The sequence below is a fragment of the Oncorhynchus keta genome, chromosome 20, assembly GCF_023373465.1.
Source record: "Oncorhynchus keta strain PuntledgeMale-10-30-2019 chromosome 20, Oket_V2, whole genome shotgun sequence".
Classification (NCBI taxonomy): domain Eukaryota; kingdom Metazoa; phylum Chordata; class Actinopteri; order Salmoniformes; family Salmonidae; genus Oncorhynchus; species Oncorhynchus keta.
In genome coordinates this window covers 18,712,637-18,734,067 of record NC_068440.1, presented here as the reverse complement: position 1 = coordinate 18,734,067, position 21,431 = coordinate 18,712,637, and the positions used below count along the sequence as shown (strand labels likewise).

Below are 21,431 nucleotides of genomic sequence, written 5' to 3'. Positions count from 1 at the left end.
GCTATAGGACATATACTTACACAGCTATAGGAATTATACTTACACAGCTATAGGAATTATACTTACACAGCTATAGGACATATACTTACACAGCTATAGGAATTATACTTACACAGCTATAGGACATATACTTACACAGCTATAGGAATTATACTTACACAGCTATAGGACATATACTTACACAGCTATAGGAATTATACTTACACAGCTATAGGACATATACTTACACAGCTATAGGAATTATACTTACACAGCTATAGGACATATACTTACACAGCTATAGGAATTATACTTACACAGCTATAGGACATATACTTACACAGCTATAGGAATTATACTTACACAGCTATAGGAATTATACTTACACAGCTATAGGAATTATACTTACACAGCTATAGGAATTATACTTACACAGCTATAGGACATATACTTACACAGCTATAGGAATTATACTTACACAGCTATAGGAATTATACTTACACAGCTATAGGAATTATACTTACACAGCTATAGGACATATACTTACACAGCTATAGGACATATACTTACACAGCTATAGGACATATACTTACACAGCTATAGGAATTATACTTACACAGCTATAGGAATTATACTTACACAGCTATAGGAATTATACTTACACAGCTATAGGAAATATACTTACACAGCTATAGGACATATACTTACACAGCTATAGGAAATATACTTACACAGCTATAGGACATATACTTACACAGCTATAGGACATATACTTACACAGCTATAGGAATTATACTTACACAGCTATAGGACATATACTTACACAGCTATAGGAATTATACTTACACAGCTATAGGACATATACTTACACAGCTATAGGACATATACTTACACAGCTATAGGACATATACTTACACAGCTATAGGAAATATACTTACACAGCTATAGGACATATACTTACACAGCTATAGGAATTATACTTACACAGCTATAGGAATTATACTTACACAGCTATAGGAATTATACTTACACAGCTATAGGAAATATACTTACACAGCTATAGGACATATACTTACACAGCTATAGGAAATATACTTACACAGCTATAGGACATATACTTACACAGCTATAGGAATTATACTTACACAGCTATAGGAATTATACTTACACAGCTATAGGAATTATACTTACACAGCTATAGGAAATATACTTACACAGCTATAGGACATATACTTACACAGCTATAGGAAATATACTTACACAGCTATAGGACATATACTTACACAGCTATAGGAATTATACTTACACAGCTATAGGAATTATACTTACACAGCTATAGGACATATACTTACACAGCTATAGGAATTATACTTACACAGCTATAGGAATTATACTTACACAGCTATAGGACATATACTTACACAGCTATAGGACATATACTTACACAGCTATAGGAAATATACTTACACAGCTATAGGACATATACTTACACAGCTATAGGAATTATACTTACACAGCTATAGGAATTATACTTACACAGCTATAGGACATATACTTACACAGCTATAGGACATATACTTACACAGCTATAGGACATATACTTACACAGCTATAGGAAATATACTTACACAGCTATAGGACATATACTTACACAGCTATAGGAATTATACTTACACAGCTATAGGACATATACTTACACAGCTATAGGACATATACTTACACAGCTATAGGACATATACTTACACAGCTATAGGAAATATACTTACACAGCTATAGGACATATACTTACACAGCTATAGGAATTATACTTACACAGCTATAGGAATTATACTTACACAGCTATAGGAATTATACTTACACAGCTATAGGAATTATACTTACACAGCTATAGGAATTATACTTACACAGCTATAGGAAATATACTTACACAGCTATAGGACATATACTTACACAGCTATAGGAAATATACTTACACAGCTATAGGACATATACTTACACAGCTATAGGAATTATACTTACACAGCTATAGGAATTATACTTACACAGCTATAGGAATTATACTTACACAGCTATAGGAAATATACTTACACAGCTATAGGACATATACTTACACAGCTATAGGAATTATACTTACACAGCTATAGGACATATACTTACACAGCTATAGGAATTATACTTACACAGCTATAGGAATTATACTTACACAGCTATAGGAATTATACTTACACAGCTATAGGAATTATACTTACACAGCTATAGGACATATACTTACACAGCTATAGGAATTATACTTACACAGCTATAGGACATATACTTACACAGCTATAGGAATTATACTTACACAGCTATAGGACATATACTTACACAGCTATAGGAATTATACTTACACAGCTATAGGAATTATACTTACACAGCTATAGGACATATACTTACACAGCTATAGGAATTATACTTACACAGCTATAGGAATTATACTTACACAGCTATAGGAATTATACTTACACAGCTATAGGAATTATACTTACACAGCTATAGGACATATACTTACACAGCTATAGGAATTATACTTACACAGCTATAGGAATTATACTTACACAGCTATAGGAATTATACTTACACAGCTATAGGAAATATACTTACACAGCTATAGGACATATACTTACACAGCTATAGGAAATATACTTACACAGCTATAGGACATATACTTACACAGCTATAGGAATTATACTTACACAGCTATAGGAATTATACTTACACAGCTATAGGAATTATACTTACACAGCTATAGGAAATATACTTACACAGCTATAGGACATATACTTACACAGCTATAGGAAATATACTTACACAGCTATAGGACATATACTTACACAGCTATAGGAATTATACTTACACAGCTATAGGAATTATACTTACACAGCTATAGGAATTATACTTACACAGCTATAGGAAATATACTTACACAGCTATAGGACATATACTTACACAGCTATAGGAAATATACTTACACAGCTATAGGAATTATACTTACACAGCTATAGGAATTATACTTACACAGCTATAGGACATATACTTACACAGCTATAGGAATTATACTTACACAGCTATAGGACATATACTTACACAGCTATAGGAATTATACTTACACAGCTATAGGACATATACTTACACAGCTATAGGAATTATACTTACACAGCTATAGGACATATACTTACACAGCTATAGGAATTATACTTACACAGCTATAGGACATATACTTACACAGCTATAGGAATTATACTTACACAGCTATAGGACATATACTTACACAGCTATAGGAAGTATACTTACACAGCTATAGGAATTATACTTACACAGCTATAGGAATTATACTTACACAGCTATAGGAATTATACTTACACAGCTATAGGACATATACTTACACAGCTATAGGAATTATACTTACACAGCTATAGGAATTATACTTACACAGCTATAGGAATTATACTTACACAGCTATAGGAAATATACTTACACAGCTATAGGACATATACTTACACAGCTATAGGAAATATACTTACACAGCTATAGGACATATACTTACACAGCTATAGGAATTATACTTACACAGCTATAGGAATTATACTTACACAGCTATAGGACATATACTTACACAGCTATAGGAATTATACTTACACAGCTATAGGAATTATACTTACACAGCTATAGGACATATACTTACACAGCTATAGGACATATACTTACACAGCTATAGGACATACTTACACAGCTATAGGAAATATACTTACACAGCTATAGGACATATACTTACACAGCTATAGGAATTATACTTACACAGCTATAGGAATTATACTTACACAGCTATAGGACATATACTTACACAGCTATAGGACATATACTTACACAGCTATAGGACATATACTTACACAGCTATAGGACATATACTTACACAGCTATAGGAAATATACTTACACAGCTATAGGACATATACTTACACAGCTATAGGAATTATACTTACACAGCTATAGGAATTATACTTACACAGCTATAGGACATATACTTACACAGCTATAGGACATATACTTACACAGCTATAGGACATATACTTACACAGCTATAGGACATATACTTACACAGCTATAGGACATATACTTACACAGCTATAGGACATATACTTACACAGCTATAGGACATATACTTACACAGCTATAGGACATATACTTACACAGCTATAGGACATATACTTACACAGCTATAGGAATTATACTTACACAGCTATAGGACATATACTTACACAGCTATAGGAATTATACTTAACTAAGTATATTTCATATTGCTCTGTATCTTCCACTTTAAATCAATACTGTTTACAGATAATGCGAGCAAAAACATTGTTTTGACACGTGTGCCTCTCTCTGTATGTGTGTGATCGTCCAGCAATCCCTGTTGATGACAATTGTGAACTTGGCCCAGAACTTTGTGGGCAGCAACAACGTGAACATCCTGCAGCCGCTGGGTCAGTTTGGTACCCGCATCAACGGGGGCAAGGATGCTGCCAGCCCCCGTTACATCTTCACCATGCTCAGGTAAAGCCTCCCAGGGTCAAAGGTCAAAACATAATTGTGCCAGCAATTTGATGTCTATTACTTGTATGATTTGTATGGGCCACTTGGCCATCCTGAAGTGCAGTAATACCTGTTTGATTTTAATTTTAAAAAAATGGTTGATGATACATTTAATGTCTACTTTGTTTATACATCACCTTTCATAAAACACACTGAAAATGTTTAAAACATGTATTTATTATGAAGTAATGTCACTTGCTCAGTCCCCTGGCCAAGATGTTGTTCCCAGCGGTGGACTCCAGTCTGCTGAAGTTCCTGTTCGATGACAACCAGAAGGTGGAGCCAGAGTGGTACATCCCCATCCTCCCTTTGGTGCTGGTGAACGGGGCCGAGGGCATCGGGACGGGCTGGGCCTGCAAGATCCCCAACTACGACCACAGAGAGATAGTCAACAACCTGTACCGCATGCTCAACATGCAGGACCCTCTGCCCATGGTGAACATTTGGAAGTTTGAAACTTAATTGATTGCGTAAGATAAGATCAACTTTATTGTCCCTGAGGGGAAATGTGTCTTGGACATACAAGCAGTGCTGTTGTCCATTTGGTGTAAGGATTTTATTGCTAAAAACATATCAAGTCAGATAATATTTGTGTAGATTGATACCATTATACATAAAAAAATATTGCTAAAACACATTTTTGAGTAGAATTGGATAAACCACCATCTTTCTGTGTCTGCTGTTGGTCAGTTATAATTCGATGTAATCCTATAATGAGTAGGTCATGTACTGTATCATAATAACGTCTGACTGAATATTCCTACCTCTCTCCTCACCCAGCTGCCCAGCTATAAGAACTTTAAAGGAGTGATCCATGAGTTGGGTCAGAACCAGTACATGGTCAGTGGCGAGATCTCTGTCCTGGACAAGAACACCATTGAGATCACTGAGCTGCCCGTTCGCACCTGGACACAGGTACACTATTGCAGGATACACCTGTCTAGCACATGACACCTGTCTAGCACTTCTGGTCATCTGGTTGCTTTGACTGAATTCATGAATGAACGAAGGCTATATTTACATGTTGTTTCTATGCTGTGATATTATTTGTTCGATTTTGTAATGGACCCTCCCTCCCTCCCTCCCTCCCTCCCTCCCTCCCTCCCTCCCTCCCTCCCTCCCTCTCTCCCTCTCCCTCCCTCCAGGCCTACAAGGAGTCGGTACTAGAGCCCATGCTCCAGGGGACAGAGAAGACTCCCGCTCTGATTAATGACTATAAGGAGTACCACACGGACCAAACTGTCAAGTTTGTAGTCCGTATGTCAGAGGAGAAGCTGGCCCAGGCAGAGGCTGCTGGACTACACAAAGTCTTCAAGCTACAGTCCAGCCTCACCTGCAACTCCATGGTTAGTACCCCTCCTCAAATCTGGGTCCTATTCACTAAGAAAATACCCTGAAACAGGGAGAAACTACCCAAGCTTGTCCAATGATAAATGCTTATTTTCGTTATCCGTTGCAAAACGTTTTGCTACGGTGTGCCCTATACGAGTCCCTACTCTGTATTTGAGTTGAACTGATACCTGTATTGACTCAAATTGTTGATTCATTATGCACACCTCTTTGGATGAAGTACTGTTTTGTGTGTGTATATAGAGGACTCCTCTTATAGGAATCACATCTGTCCAGGATGATGGGATTCTTTGGAATTAATCTTTCATCTTAAAGTGAAGAACATTTTGAAGTGTTCCATGGTTTTAACCAGTTTTAGTGTTTCTATTGTGGAAAGGAGAGGTATCTGAAGAAGTTTCTGCCCTCAGGTGTTGTTTGACCACATGGGCTGTCTGAAGAGGTATGACTCGGTCCAGGACATTCTCAAGGAGTTCTTTGAGCTGCGGTTGCACTACTACAAGCTGAGGAAGGATTGGCTTGTGGGGAGCCTGGGGGCGGAGGCTTCCAAACTGTCCAATCAGGCACGATTTGTGCTGGAGAAGATCGAAGGAAAGATCACAATCGGTGAGAATTTTACCTGCATGTCTCTCTCTCTCAAAGGGAAGGATTCTTTATTTCAGTTTGCAATTTGGTATAGAATACTGATATATTGTTTGTCTACAGAGAACAAGTCTAAGAGGGAACTGATCAGGATGCTGGTGCAGAAAGGCTTTGATTCGGACCCGGTGGCAGCATGGACCAAGGCACAGGAAAAGGTACTGTTAGCATCCTGCCACTGTCCACCATTCAGCCCTGTGATTGGCTGAGACAACTTGACACTTCAATACCCTGTATTCTGATTGGGACTGTGTCTTCCTGGTCTCTCTATAGGCTCTGGAGGAGGACGATCATGATGGTAACAACAGTGACGGCTCTGTGGACTCTGGGTCGTCGTCGGGACCAAACTTCAACTACATCCTCAACATGCCTCTGTGGTGCCTGTCCAAGGAGAAGGTGGACGAGCTGCTCCGACAGAGAGACATCAAGGTACTGACTGCTGACTCCGAGAGGAAGGGCGTAGACACCCGACTGTCAAGGACTTCAATTCGAAATATCTTTATCGTCCCCAAAAGGCTATTAATCTGCAGCAACATTGCATACCATTACACAAGTAGGCAAGGTCTTCTAACGGTTGTGTGTGTTCTGTTCTTGGGGCATAGTAAGGGCACATCAGTACTTTTTTAGTATGTGTATGTGGTCCTGGCGGGAAATGAACCCACAACCTTGTTGTTGATAGCACCATATCTTTAATCAACTGAGTGTGTGTTGTTCAACAGAAAGGAGAGTTGAATGAGCTGCAGAGGAAGTCTCCTGAGGACCTGTGGAAGGAGGACCTGGCTGTCTTCATTGAGGAACTGGATGTGAGTGGTACTAGTTCTACATGCAGTGGTGCCACTCATCTCTGAGTCACTGTTTAAGAAGAGACCACTGTGATTTATACCTGCTTGTGTGAGACTGCTTTAGTTGAGGTCGGTCGGTTACCTTCAGGGTCTCTTTCTCCTGGCCTTACTAAAGCCGGATCTATTTGTAGAAAAGTCATTTATTTTGTTTGGGTTTTATTATCTCCTTTCATTGTAAACCGTCAGCATTGATGTCACCTCAATATAAGTGACTTACACGATTTACAAAAGGTGACGGGTGTATTCTCTCCCTGTCTGTGTGACAGAAAATCGAGGCCCAGGAGCAGGCAGACATATGTGCAGGAAGAGGCACCAAGCTGGTGAAGGGCAAGGTGGGCAAGCCCAAGGTGAAGAAACTACACCTGGAGGAAACGTTACCCTCGCTGTACGGCCGCAGGGTCGTACCCACCATCACACAGGCCATGAAGACTGACGCATCCAAGAAGATGACCAAGAAGAAGAAGGTAACACATGTAGTTTTTAAAATGGATTATGCCTCATTATTAAAGGCCCAGTCTGTGGTAATTGTTTTATTTATACCCATTGATTCTTGAAGAATATCACTTATCAATGCCTTATGAGCTTAGTTCAACTGTATAACTCCATCACAAAATAAAGCTCCATTGTTTGCGCTGGTCTCAGTGTGTTTTCAGGCTATAGACATGAAATATCACTGTGTGTGTGTGTGTGTGTGTGTGTGTTGTCCTCTCAGGGTGATGCGGACCTGGTGATGAAGCTGGAGTTTGATGATGAGATGGGAGTACTGGGATCAGATGGAGGAACAGGGGAGAACTCCCTCAACTCCTCCTCTAATACACCAGCCCCAACCCCAGCCAAGCCCAAGGCCCCCCGGGTCAAACGGGAGAAGAAGGAGCCAGGTCAGCAGATGTTCCATTCTCCTTTCATGTGTCTGTCATCTTAATGAGATGGGTTCAGTCATGAATTAGGGGAGAGGGGGAGACAGAGGGATACACAGTGAGGAAGTTGGTGGACCCAAGGATTTTATCCCCCCCTCTTGGGGCAGTTTGTAGATGGGAGTCAGAAGTGTTAAAACTACACCAAACTAATTTATTTATTTTAATCACACATGAACTCTCACACATCAACAGTTTATTTATTTTAATCACACATGAACTCTCAAACATAGACAGTTTCGGGACTTCATGGCTATTAAATGATAGATTAAAAATCAGAATGAATAAACCTTTTTCTCTATACCAGGTACTCCAAGAGCCAGGAAAACCCCCACACCCAAAGGATCATCTGGTAAGAAGGTGAAGAAGCGTAACCCCTGGTCGGAGGACGAGTCCAAATCAGAGAGTGATCTGGAGGACAGTGAACCTGTAGTCATTCCCCGAGACACCAAGTCACAACGGGCCTCAGGTAACCACTTACCTGAATTGTGTTCATTAGGGCCCGCCATTTCAAATGGAAAGCGTGAACAAGTGTTGTTGTTTTTTTGTTGATAAGTTCAGACAAATAGTTTTATTTCTATTTGATGTAACTTTTCTTTAACTAGGCAAGTTGGTAGCTCCCTGTTTCACTCTGTTGTGAGGTGTTTTCTTCATTTTCATGTACACTGACCTGTTAGGACTAGGGACGGGCATTTTTCTTGACCACACCAGTTAACAGTCGTTAACTAGGTCCTAACTAAAGTCTTGCATAAATCTCCAGCTGCTTGATTAAGTTCTGGGTGAATACATGTTAAGAGAAGAGATCCATTTTTATTTGTCACATGCGCCAAATACAACAGACATTACAGTGAAATGCTTAAGGGCTTGTAAGTAAACATTTCACGAAAAATGTTGTTTTCAGCGCATGTGACGAATACAATTTGATTTGATGAAGAGATGCTAGAACGAGGAGCAGAACCGGGACAAGTAGCTTGCTCTCTCTCTTTGTAAGTTACTTGCCGAATGTCCCCTTCTGAAATTTTTAAGATTCTTACACCTACAAAATTGTGAAATGTCCAAAACCCAAACACTGGAACTACTGCTGCTCGTCCCATTGCTTCTTGACAGATTGTACAGTACCAGTCATGTTGACGTAGATCTTTCCACCAGAGATTAACTGGGCCCAGAGTTTTTCCTGGTCTGGTCACATGGTCAGTCGTTCTACAACTCTTTTAACCAATGGCATCATGTTTTTGTTTGTGTATTTTTTGTGATTTTTTGAATGTTTACAAGCCCCATTCCTTCTTATTTCTGTGAAACCCCTGAATAATGGCAAAAGCCGAAATGCGTTGGTTCTTCTGCAATAAAACACACACAACACACACTTATAATGAACTTTGTCTGTTCCTCAGCGGTCAAGCCCAAGTACACCTTTGATTTCAGTGAGGAAGAGGATGGAGGAGAGGAAGAGGAGGAGGATGATGAAGATGCTGCGTCCTCGCCCGTCCGGCCCTGCAAAGACGACTTCACTGCCTCCTCCGAGACTAAAGACCGATACAACGACCACAGCGCCAATGACGAGGATGATGAAGATATCTTCCCCCCGCCCAAACAGGCAACCACCACCGTCTCACCAGCAAAGAAGAAGGAACCAGAGAGTATATTCTCTTCCTCCAAATCGGCCTTCTCCTCTGAAAAGAGCAATGACAGTGGTGAGTTCACACAACAAGATCAGCATGTTTGCCTTGTCGTGTTCTTTCTTTAGTAAAAGGTTAAAGATGATTACCATCAGGTCGTTATTGCCAGTCTTGTGTGTTTTTCTATGAAAAAGGACTTTGTCTGTACATAAGCTCCTAGTCTGAGGGTTACTGTCTGTTACACTTCTCTTCCAGACGATCTGAAGTTGGACAGTGACGAGGAAGACAAAGCCTTCTCCTCATACTCCAGCAGCTCTGCCTTCGACAAACCTGTCCCAGCTAAGAAAGGTAACACAGAGAACAATATAAAAATCTCCATCTACAGCCTGGCCACATTAAACAGACGTATTTGTCTACCTCCATTAAGTATGATACTGTACAGTTGAAGTTTACATACACCTTAGCCAAATACATTTAAACTCAGTTTTTCACAATTCCTCACATTTAATCCTAGTAGAAATTCCCTGTCTTCGGTCAGTTAGGATCACCCCTTTTATTTTAAGAATGTAAAATGTCAGAATAAGAGTGATTTATTTCCTATTTGATTTCTTTCATCATATTCCCAGTGGGTCAGGTTTACATACACTCAATTAGTATTTGGTAGCATTGCCTTTAAATTGTTTAACTTGGGTCAAACGTTTCGGGTGGCCTTCCACAAGCGTTCCACAATACGTTGGGTGAATTTTGTCCCATTCCTCCTGACAGAGCTGGTATAACCGAGTCCGGTTTGTAGGCCTCCTTGCTCGCACACGCTTTTCAGTGCTGCCCACAAATTTTCTATGGGATTGAGGTCAGGGCTTTGTGATGGCCACTCTTAATACCATGACGTTGTTGTCCTTAAGCCATTTTGCCACAACTTTGGAAATATGCTTGGGGTCATTGTCCATTTGGAAGACCCATTTGCGACCAAGCTTGAACTTTCCGGACTGATGTCTTGAGATGTTGCTTCAATATATCCACTTAATTTTCCTTCCTCATGATGCCATCTATTTTGTGCACCAGTCCCTCCTGCAGCAAAGCACCCCCACAGTTCTACTTTTGTTTCATCAGATCAGAGGACATTTGTGCAGTCCCCATGTGCAGTTGAAAATCATAGTCTGGCTTTTGTATGGCAATTTTGGAGCAGTGGCTTCTTCCTTTCTGAACGGCCTTTCAGGTTGTGTCGATTATAGGACTCGTTTTACTGTGGATATAGATCATTCTGTACCTGTTTCCTCCAGCATCTTCACAAGGTTTTTTGCTGTTCTGGGATTGATTTGCACTTTTCACAAAAAAGTATGTTCATCTCTAAGAGACAGAACGCGTCTCCTCCCTGAGCGGTATGACGGGTGTGTGGTCCCATGGTGTTTATACTTGCATACTATTGTTTGTACAGACGAACGTGGTACCTTCAGGTGTTTGGAAATTGCTCCCAGGGATGAACCAGGCTTGTGGAGGTCTACAATTTGTTTTTCTCTGAGGTCTTGGCTAATTTCTTTTGATTTTCTCATGATGTCAAGCATAGAGGTACTGAGTTTGAAGGTAGGCCTTGAAATACATCCACAGGTACACCTCCAATTGACTCAAATGATGTCAATTAACCTATCAGAAGATTCTAAAGCCATGACATAATTTTCTGGAATTTTCCAAGCTGTTTAAAGGCACAGCCAACTTAAGTGTATGTAAACCTCTGACCCACTGGAATTATGATACAGTGAATTATAAGTGAAATGATCTGTCTGTAAACAATTGTTGGAAAGATTACTAGTCTTATTGTCACGGTCGTCCTCCTCTTCATCTGAAGAGGAGAGGCGAGAAGGATCGGAGGACCAAAATGCAGTGTGATATGTGTTCATGTTGAATGTTTAATTAAAGAAAGAACTGAACACTGAAACACTATACAAAAACAAAATAATAACCGTGAAGCTAATGTGAGCTGCGCTGAAACAAGCCATCAACATAGACAATCACCCACAAACAAACAGTGCAACCCGGGCTACCTAAGTATGATTCTCAATCAGAGACAACTAATGACACCTGCCTCTGATTGAGAACCATACTAGTCCGAAACATAGAAATACCCAAATCATAGAAAAACAAACAGACTGCCCACCCAACTCACGCCCTGACCATACTAAATAAATACAAAACAAAGGAAATAAAGGTCATCCACTTATGCACAAAGTAGATGTCCTAACTCAACTTGCCAGAACTATAGTTTGTTAACAAGACATTTGTGGAGTGGTTGAAAAATGAGTTTTAATGACTCTAACCTAAGTGTATGTAAACTTCCGACTTCAACTGTGTGTAATGTTACATTTCATACTAAATAATGGTCTGGTTACTTAAAGCAGAACGATGGGGAGGATGGGTGGGTGTATACCGCGACCGTCTAGCAACCCAAAGGTTGCGTCTTTGAGTCACGTCGGGGACAACTGTGGCATTTTATCTACCCCTTCCCCTAGCCCTTTTCCTAACCATAACCTAATTCTCATTACCTTCTATGGGAATTCTCCTAACCTTTGTCATTAGGACAAGAAGCAGCCCGGTCTCAACAAGACGCACAATACTGTAAGTCCTTCAAGATGTATATGATACATTACATCCTCCAATTCATACGATATTTTATGGCCGCTATTACATTCTTAACGTAACATATTATATACTAAATGGAGGGACTCAAATCTTACGAATTTCCCTGAGGACAGGTTGATCTATGACTCCAACTCCATCTGCCACTAGAAGGAGCAGTAATGCAAATCTCACTACCAAGGGGGGTTAAAAAGATGCTGATAATGTTGATGCTGCTGAATGTAGTGCACTATATAGGGAGTAGCGTGCCTTTTAGATGCGCTCATGGTGTCTTGCTGATATTGACTGGCTCACTCTGTTACTCACAGCAGCTAAGAAGCTGTCGGATGCAGCTCTCAAACCCAGGAAAGCACCAGCGCCCAAAACGCCACCAAAACAGAAGCTTGACACGTCTGTCTGGGACTCTGACTCCGATACCGGCTCCAAGAAGCCTTCACCAGCGCTCAAAGGTACAGGCTGACCTCCCAATGACCAGTGGAGAATCAGTCACCATACAATTTCGATGGATATTAAAGATTGACAGTGTATAACAGGGGTCTCCAACTCCGATCCTGGAGAGCTTCTGGCTGTGCAGGGTTATAATCCAGCTCTTAGCACGTCTGTTTTAAAATATTCACTTCTTCCTCTTCAGTCTGAATCAGGTGTGTTACTGCAGGGATTGAATGAAAGCCTGCACACCCAGTAGCTCTTCAGGACCGAAAACCCCTGGACTGTAGCTTGTTCTCTCAACATATAATCTGTTCTGAGTGTAACCTGGGTGTGTTTCTCCTGACCTGTGCAGGTAAAAGTGGAGGGAGGAAGAGGAAGCAGTCTGGATCTGAAGAGGATGATTTCAGTCCCAAGAAGACACCTGGGAAAGCACCCAAAACCCCTGCCAGCAGGGTAAGAGAGAGAGAGTGTGTGTCATTTAATCATGTAGGATATAGGAAGATACTGAAAAAACAAAGACTGTAATAACCATACAACAAAATAATTAAATGTCATCTCTTGTCTTCCCCCTGTGTAGAAGCCATCAAAGAAAGTAGCCGTGACCCCGCCCCCCATGTCAGATGATGATGATGTGGACTCCAACCGTTTCAGCCAATCCAGCGTGGCGTCCCGAGAACGACCGGGCAGAGGCAGGGCCAAGAAGGAAGTGAAGTACTTTGCTGAGTCAGGGTCAGATGATGATCAGTACGACATGTTTGAGTAGACCATGGAATCCCTCCCACACACAGGCTCTGTTCCAGTGCTATTTAAATGCTTCCTCCCTCCCTCGTAGTAATCACAGATCTTCATTGGTTGGACTGGGGAAAGTAATAGGTTGGTACCCTTGCTGTCACCTATCCAATCACCTATGCTCTGTGACCACCTCTAGGAAATCAGGAAGGACGGATTTAAAAAAAAATTGAACAGAGCTATTTACACACCGCTTGAGTAATTTTAACGTGCATCCTTCCTTCTTCACTTCCTAGAAGAAATCATCTGAGAGGTGGGGGATAGGTGGAAGCAGCGGTGGTGTACCTATCCAGTCATGTCCGATCAGTGATTATTTCAAAGTAGAAAGGAAGGATTTGGTTTTGAAGTGTTCAACCAGGACCAGACACACGCTGGTGGAAATACCCGTGCTGCAGACTTTTGTACACCCCCCCCCTCTCTTTTATTTTATTTTAATGGTGACGTTTAATGCTTTCTACTGTGTAGGTGTTTTACACTTTTTATTATACATACAATACAATTTTGTTTTTTATTATTACCATGGAAATGTTCTGTATTTGTCCTAAGCAGCTTTTAGAAGTTAGGAACGCGGTGCTTCAGCACATTTTAACTGTTAAAAAGTCAAAGAGACAATGTACCTTTTTGAACAAGAACTTGGAAGTAAACAATGAAATGTAAATTATTCTCTGGCCGTTGGGTTTTCTGTCCTTTTGAATGTGATTTTCTTAATTAACTTCACTCTATTTCCTGCAGAGCAGAACCTTAGGAACATGATATATACACGCACACACACAGTATTCAAGGCTTCAAGGTTACAGTAAATCAAAATATTCTGGTTATAATACATCCACGCATTATGTATTTTAAAATAAATATATTTGTATTACTTTGCCAGGACATTTCATGGTAAAGTTAAACAGTATATTAACATAAAAAGCATTGTTAATGTACAGACTTTTGAAAATGGAGAATGAAAACAAGATAGAAGCTCACTGTAAAACTCTTTATAAGGACTTCCTGCCCTCTTCCCACCAGGCCAGCAGGAGGTTCTGGGTAAATGTATTATCACCATGACAACCCCTCCCTGCTGCCCCGCCCACCCTCAAGTCCAGTAAGCCAAAGAAACCTCAACCATAATTTGATCATGTCTCTTCATAATAACTATACAACACTGCATATATGATGACAATGATATTTTTCTCATACCAATGGCAATCATATACATTATCTGTAAATGTTCAACTTTTGAACATTGACACTTTTTGAACAGGCATAACAACAGAGCTGCTTTCGTTGGTGAAATTTTGAGGTTCACAATCATGTTCTCTCTGGCTTCTACGGAATAGTTGGATCATGAGCCCCGTTCAGTAGGGCACACAGCATTGTGGTACATTCGGATAGAAATATGTTGCGTAGAACATACACCACTGATTTGTAGAGTATGGAATCATCATGCTAGCTCTATTCAGTGTATTTCTATCTGCTATGTTTAGTAAATTGCTCCCGTCCTGAACGCGATCCACATCTATTGATCTTATTCTGTTATTGACTTAACTAAATAGCTGTCAGTTGATTGGTTGATTGTGACAGCTGCTTGGCATTCCAACTAAAGAGCGGAAAGCATCTCTGTCGTTTGATCATCGATGACATTGGGGGCAACTAGGATTAAAAGAAGAAAAAAAGTGTTCCACGTTGGAATTTCCTTTAGCTTATTACCTCCAGATTCCGAAAAACCTCCAACCGTGAAAAAAAAGGGCATTTTGGGAACAGTTCTGGAATTTTGCGAACCATACTCAGGTTCTGAGTCCACTTGGTGGACCACTTGGTGTGGAGGTGAGCAGCTGCTACCCAAGAGGGGCTGGCTATGGGATGAAGCTCAGAGGTCAGGTAGCTAAGCGCTACCATTCATTGAAACGCAATGCACACTACACACACACACCATCTAATACATGGAGAAGTCTGCAGTGAGATAGTAGTAAATATTAACAGTTACATCGGTACAACATTCAACAGAAATCAACGTAGTAAATTCAGTATTGTGGAATGGATTGAGTTCCCTGCCGTGTCACCTGATGCCTGTAGGCAGCGACACTTTAGGGAGTTGGATGTAGACATTCTTCAGCTGTGAAAGAACTTTTCAAGCATCAAAGACACTCAGGGTAAAACTCAAAGTATTTAGTTGATTCCTCACCTCCTCAACAACACACATTGGCGGAGAAGGTCTGAGGTTCTGCACCCTTTCTGTCAATGTGTGTTGAGAAGTTGGATAGGAATGTAGGGAAGACTATTGAGATTCACCCACTCTGGTCTTGTGATGAGCCACCAGGATTGTTTCCCCCTACATTCTTCTCTCCCTTACAGAGAGAGGGAAATAGAGCATTGCCCTTTTTCCATACATACTATGAGATGCAATTAATTTGACGAAACGCTGCTTTAAAGTAAGTATTCCTTTAACACTGCATATCATTCCTATGTAACTCCTCAACAACATAATCACATTCAAACATGGTAAACTGAGACAGTTTTGTTTTCCCCTTAAGATATGTATGTGTGGGACAGATATGGAGGACATGGTTGTGTGTGAGATGTTTCTGGAGGGTTCTAGCCAGGGTTGGGGTCAATTCCATATCAAGTCAGTCCATTCATAAACTGGAAGAATTAAATTGGAATTGACCCTAACCTTGGTTCTAGCTGACTGACTATAGTGGTCATCTATTCCCTTGTGGTTCAACAATGACTTTTGCCTCCATTCAGAATAAAGAACCTTCTGATCAGTATACCTCTGTGATGAACTCAATAATCACCCATAGTTTATGCCAAATGATTACTACCCGTAAGAGTATTGTATATGACCATCACCCTTTAACATTGTATTGGCTACATATTCAAGATTTTTAAGTGCTATGAGAATTAATGTCTTTGTGCTACAGTTGAGTAACGAGTCAACATCTGAGTAAACAATATTATCTATCCTTATCCTTGCTAGGACAGGTGATAAGGGACTGAAGAGGTCCTAGATCTTCCTAGCCTGGCTTCCACACTGAATATCACTCTGTTTCACTTCACAACAAAGGAACAAACTGAGCAATATTCAATGTGTCTAGGCTATTAACTTTCTAAATAGTGTCCAAATTCTACTCAGTGATTTATGGCTAGATTCAATCCATAGAGGTGAAGATCTGCGGTTGATAAGGAAATGTGTTTTAATAAATGATTAGAATATTACACTCCTGAAACCATAAGTCTGAAACCATGTGATTGTATGAAATTGTTTTGAATCATTAGATTATTATAATGCATGTATGTAAGTGTTAGAATCATTAGATTATTATAATACTGTGTGTCGTTTTAGTCAGTGGAATAATAATATAACCTGGAGTGTAGTTCTTAGTCAGAATCAACGTTTTGGGAACAATGTGTCTAGTATTTTGATAACAGACTGTCTGTCTGAGCCAGATTCGGGGTCGACCTTGGCTGGGACACTGAGAACTTCCCAGTCCCAGGTCTCTCCCTATCTTAGGGGAGGGCAGGGAGATGCTATTCTCACGGACTCCCCTAATCTCTATTGGTGGGCGGATTTGATGGTTTATGTGGAAGTATGTGTGTCACTATAAATTGAAGGTCTTTGTACGTTGCACATCAGAACGTTCCGTGAATAAACATTTAACTATTGTAGACTGGGCCTCTGTCTGTTTCATGTCTATCAGTATCATACAAATCCTGATAGGGCAGACTGAGTAATTACATTGAATTGGTTAATGAACAGGAGAACATAATCCTCGTATCAGCAGTATACAACGCAATTGAAAGTTAAAGGTCATTTCCAATTGAGCCGACATATGCAGCGTTTAACGTGAATGCAGTCTCTGCAAACGCGGGAACATTTCCTTTAAATTTGAATCCCAGTATACAGCAGATCTTCAGCGCTACGGATTGAATCTATCCCTTAGGTGCTGAAGAAAAACAGCTTTCTTAAGAATATATTCATAAGATCAGGAGGGCTGTTGCAGTGGCCGATGTGGGACAGAAAACACTGCTGCATTCAGGAGGTAACGTTACAGATAGAAATGTCTTGTTGTTACAGAACTGACATGATTCCCTATTCTACATGACAGGGAAGCGCATGTCTACATAATATAGTTCTATCTGAACACCCCGAATGAACACTACCCGAGCTTACTGCACGTTTGAGGGGCTAAGGGTCATATGTAAAGAATCTCATTTACATCACTGGTTTTGCACGAGACCGTCTGAGGAACAAGGCAACAGTCAGTCATTCTGTCTGTAGAACTAGGAATGCCTAGTGGGTCTAGAATCCCAGACATTAGTCTAGTATACAATCTTCCCGGCCATGTGGTTAGCTCATGGATATGTATTTTTAAGGATTGCAATGTCCCTGTGTTTTACTGCCAAAACAAGACCCTTCTGTATGTATATAAGGGGTAGGTAGTGATTCTGGGGGTACAGGACTCCCTGGACCAGAACCGAATGTGCGTTTTGTGTTGCCCAGATGCTTGTAGTTGTCGTTAGCCATAAATGTACACTTACTAGATTGAAACTGCATCAGAGAAACAATGTAGATTTTTACTATAATAAGAATGCATTTCTCTGCACAGATGGTGGAGAATTTTCAAGAGAATTGCGAGTGAACTTCAAATTACTGTATAACCGAATTCATCTTAAAACAACTGTTCAATTTCTCAGTGGTGCAAGTTTGGGTTGAATAAAGTCTTTGTCAATGAGTGTTGCTCAACCCTTCTCTTTAAGCAGATAGATTTCACTGGTTAAGACTGCTTGGTTTGTCTCTTGGAATGTCATTTTCTGATAAAATCTCAGAAGCCTTTTAGCCTCAGAAACCCTGTACATTACATTACAAGCTGTTATCTGCGGTAGACAGATCCAATCTAGTAATTGAACATCTAGATTCAATCTAGTCATTGTATATCTATGGCCTCTACAGTCTGGCTTCCCCCTTGAGGAAACAGCTGAAGAGATGCAACCGCTGATACGGGAGAGAAACCTCTAACGGGCTTTATGGTGAATGCAATGTACACTCAACGAGACATCAACATAAAGAGTCATAAAAGACCAAAAAACAAACATTAAATATAGGAACAAATATAAAGTATTAGTCTTCCAGACTGTCTATATGCAAGAACATTCTATGTAACTGTTTTTGTAAAGGACCTTATATTTTAGGCCCCCCTTTAAACCTTGTCATGTACGTACTGTTTCGCCTCAAACTATGATATTTAAGACAATGAAAAAAGCACCACAAAATTCATCATAGAAACAGAGATTTCTAACCATACAATGGTATGTACAATGTATTCAACAATATGAGAGAGAGAGAGAGAGGGAGATTATAACCACGCATTAAACTCGGCAAGCCCGTCATGCAGGGATGAATTTACACAGGAGACCTGAGGAGGATGACCTATGACCTTTGTGTACAGGTAAGTGGGTGTGGCCAGACGGGGTCAAACCCAACTCGACCAATCACACCCTAGTCCCGAGACACAACCTCAATCAATTTAGAATTATACACAAACCAACAACTGGTCCTTTTAGGCCTTAGTGCTGTTGTTTTTTAAGGGGAAATGAAGAGATAAAGAGAGAGAAGGGAAAAAAGAAATGTAAAGGAAAACATAAGAACAAGCAAAGGTGGTGGTGGTCACCAAGGGACCGAAGGCCTGAGGGGAGGAGGAGAGGGGGTCCACCATGCCTGGCTGTCGACCTATTTTTAGTTTTTTTTTTGTGCAAAGGAATGTCAGATAGAGTGTCTGTCTGAGAGGCCCTTGAGTTCCACTGGGACCTAGGGGTCCTCTTCCTCCTCAGGGGCCACTGTGGGCCCATCGCTGTCTGAGGGGTCAGGGGACACAGGGGAGGGTTTACCCCCCGTACCCCCCTTAGGGGTGCCCTTCTTGGGGCTGCTGCCATCCTCGCTCTGGGTGCTGCTCTGGCCGTCTTGTCCCTCTGAGTTCTCCAGCATCTCCTGGATCAGAGGAGGCATGGAGCCAGGGATCTCCATCTTCAGCGAGATGACCCGCTCCGCACCTGGAGGGAGAGGAAAGGACATATTGCAAAACAAACATATTGCTAAACTATATTATAGGGCATCTGTGTACAAAGTTTGCCTACTGAAATGCTATTGAATCTATAGTGTGCTCATTTCTACTCAGTTGCATTGGTATACGAGTCTCTGTCTGTACCTTTGGCGCTGATGCTGCGGAGGTCAGTGATCTTCATCAGGGCCTTGGGGAACATGTGTGGCTTGCTGGGCCTCCTCTTCCTCACGTAGATCTTCAGAGCTTCCAGTAGAGGCTCCTGGAGCTGGTCGACCTTAGAGGGCTCCTCCAGGTCCTGCCGGTCTGAGAGAGAGACAGGCTATGTATGACCAAGGAGTTGGAAAGACACAGCAGAGTCATAGAGTAGGGCAACACGTAGCCTTTACCAGGCCATATGCCCCATGAGCTTGACATTATGACTTGTAAAGCTTGTAAAGCTTGCAGTACCACTTCAGTCCATTCGGGGTCAGTGTGTGAGTGTGTTGAAAGCACCAGCTCCTGCTGTAGGACCTGAGGCCTGCCAGTCACAGAGTCACATTACTGAGAGACACAGCAGAGTGCTTAGTTCTTCCCCAGGGGATTATACAACAACATGCAATATATGGCAAGGCTCTGGGGATTCACACCTTGGAACGGAAACCTTCCCCAATACACCAGTTATACACCGCAGGGGAGGAGCGTGTGTCAGACTGTATTTATAACTGCATTTATGCCAGAATGCAGAGATCACTGTGTGTGTGTTTGAATTCATGTCTGCCTGCCGTGTCCCAGCTGAGGGAGCACTACTGTCTGGTGTGTTGTGTGCTGAAACAGGTTGAACGGAACAGTTCAGCACGCACGCACGCACGCACGCACGCACGCACACACACACACACACACACACACACACACACACACACACACACACACACACACACACACACACACACACACACACACACACACACACACACACACACACACACACACACACACACACACACACACACACACACACACACACTCTCTCTCTCATACATTGCCTCACAGAGATGAACCTGTGTAGGACCTGATTACAGACTTTGTGTCTGTCAGTCAGTCCGTCAGTCAGTCTAAGTCTGTATATAATGTGTTCGGAGTTTGACTGCCTTTCTAATGACTTGTTAAAGCTTCACATCTGCCACCTTTAGACTCTGGGCAACGTTGACCACTTCTTACATCACCTCTCTGTCTCTGTCACTGACCACTGTATCAGATGTGTTGCAGAAAGAAAGTGAAGAAGGTGTAGTGTACCTCCAGAGATGAGGCAGATGGCGCTGAGCAGGCCTGTCTCTGTGTCGTCCATCTCCATAGGCAGCAGCTGGTGGGCGAAGGTGAACACCAGGTCGGTGAGCGGCCCGAAGCCTGCGTTGTGCATCTGGGTCCGGTTCAGGGTCAGCCCGTCTGAGAACGTCATGGTGTCCTGGTCCGGAGTGTACCGCGTACAGATACGCAGAATCTATATGACAGGGGAAAGGAGAGGAGAGAATTATACATTATGTATGCATGCAGTATGGGAGAGGAGAGAAGTATACATTATGTATGCATGCAGTAT

At 41.2% G+C, this 21,431-nt stretch overlaps 2 protein-coding genes across 7 annotated transcripts in view; one reads left to right on the top strand and one right to left on the bottom strand.

Annotated features, from left to right (window-relative positions):
* Window positions 1-14,472, top strand: part of LOC118377222 (DNA topoisomerase 2-beta-like) — a 35,892-nt gene extending 21,420 nt beyond the window's left edge. For 2 of the 5 annotated variants that reach the window (XM_052472212.1, XM_052472210.1), the window contains exons 20-36: window positions 4,417-4,565; window positions 4,808-5,039; window positions 5,385-5,519; window positions 5,750-5,950; window positions 6,362-6,557; window positions 6,657-6,748; window positions 6,864-7,019; window positions 7,310-7,393; window positions 7,699-7,896; window positions 8,145-8,310; window positions 8,654-8,815; window positions 9,738-10,037; window positions 10,218-10,310; window positions 12,534-12,572; window positions 12,902-13,042; window positions 13,375-13,475; window positions 13,600-14,472. In XM_052472212.1, coding sequence (XP_052328172.1) covers window positions 4,417-4,565; window positions 4,808-5,039; window positions 5,385-5,519; window positions 5,750-5,950; window positions 6,362-6,557; window positions 6,657-6,748; window positions 6,864-7,019; window positions 7,310-7,393; window positions 7,699-7,896; window positions 8,145-8,310; window positions 8,654-8,815; window positions 9,738-10,037; window positions 10,218-10,310; window positions 12,534-12,572; window positions 12,902-13,042; window positions 13,375-13,475; window positions 13,600-13,785 — 2,631 coding nt within the window. In that variant the 3' untranslated portion in view covers window positions 13,786-14,472. The remainder of the gene's footprint in view (window positions 1-4,416; window positions 4,566-4,807; window positions 5,040-5,384; window positions 5,520-5,749; window positions 5,951-6,361; window positions 6,558-6,656; window positions 6,749-6,863; window positions 7,020-7,309; window positions 7,394-7,698; window positions 7,897-8,144; window positions 8,311-8,653; window positions 8,816-9,737; window positions 10,038-10,217; window positions 10,311-12,533; window positions 12,573-12,901; window positions 13,043-13,374; window positions 13,476-13,599) is intronic. The other 3 variants (XM_052472211.1, XM_052472214.1, XM_052472213.1) reach the window with 3 other exon arrangements.
* A 4,333-nt stretch (window positions 14,473-18,805) lies between these two features.
* LOC118373178 (retinoic acid receptor beta-like) overlaps window positions 18,806-21,431 on the bottom strand; it is a 328,372-nt gene continuing 325,746 nt past the window's right edge. For both annotated transcript variants that reach the window (XM_052472230.1, XM_052472231.1), the window contains 3 exons: window positions 21,131-21,335; window positions 20,003-20,161; window positions 18,806-19,847 (listed from right to left, as the gene is read on the bottom strand). In XM_052472230.1, the coding sequence (XP_052328190.1) occupies window positions 19,606-19,847; window positions 20,003-20,161; window positions 21,131-21,335 (606 nt within the window). In that variant the 3' untranslated portion in view covers window positions 18,806-19,605. The remainder of the gene's footprint in view (window positions 19,848-20,002; window positions 20,162-21,130; window positions 21,336-21,431) is intronic.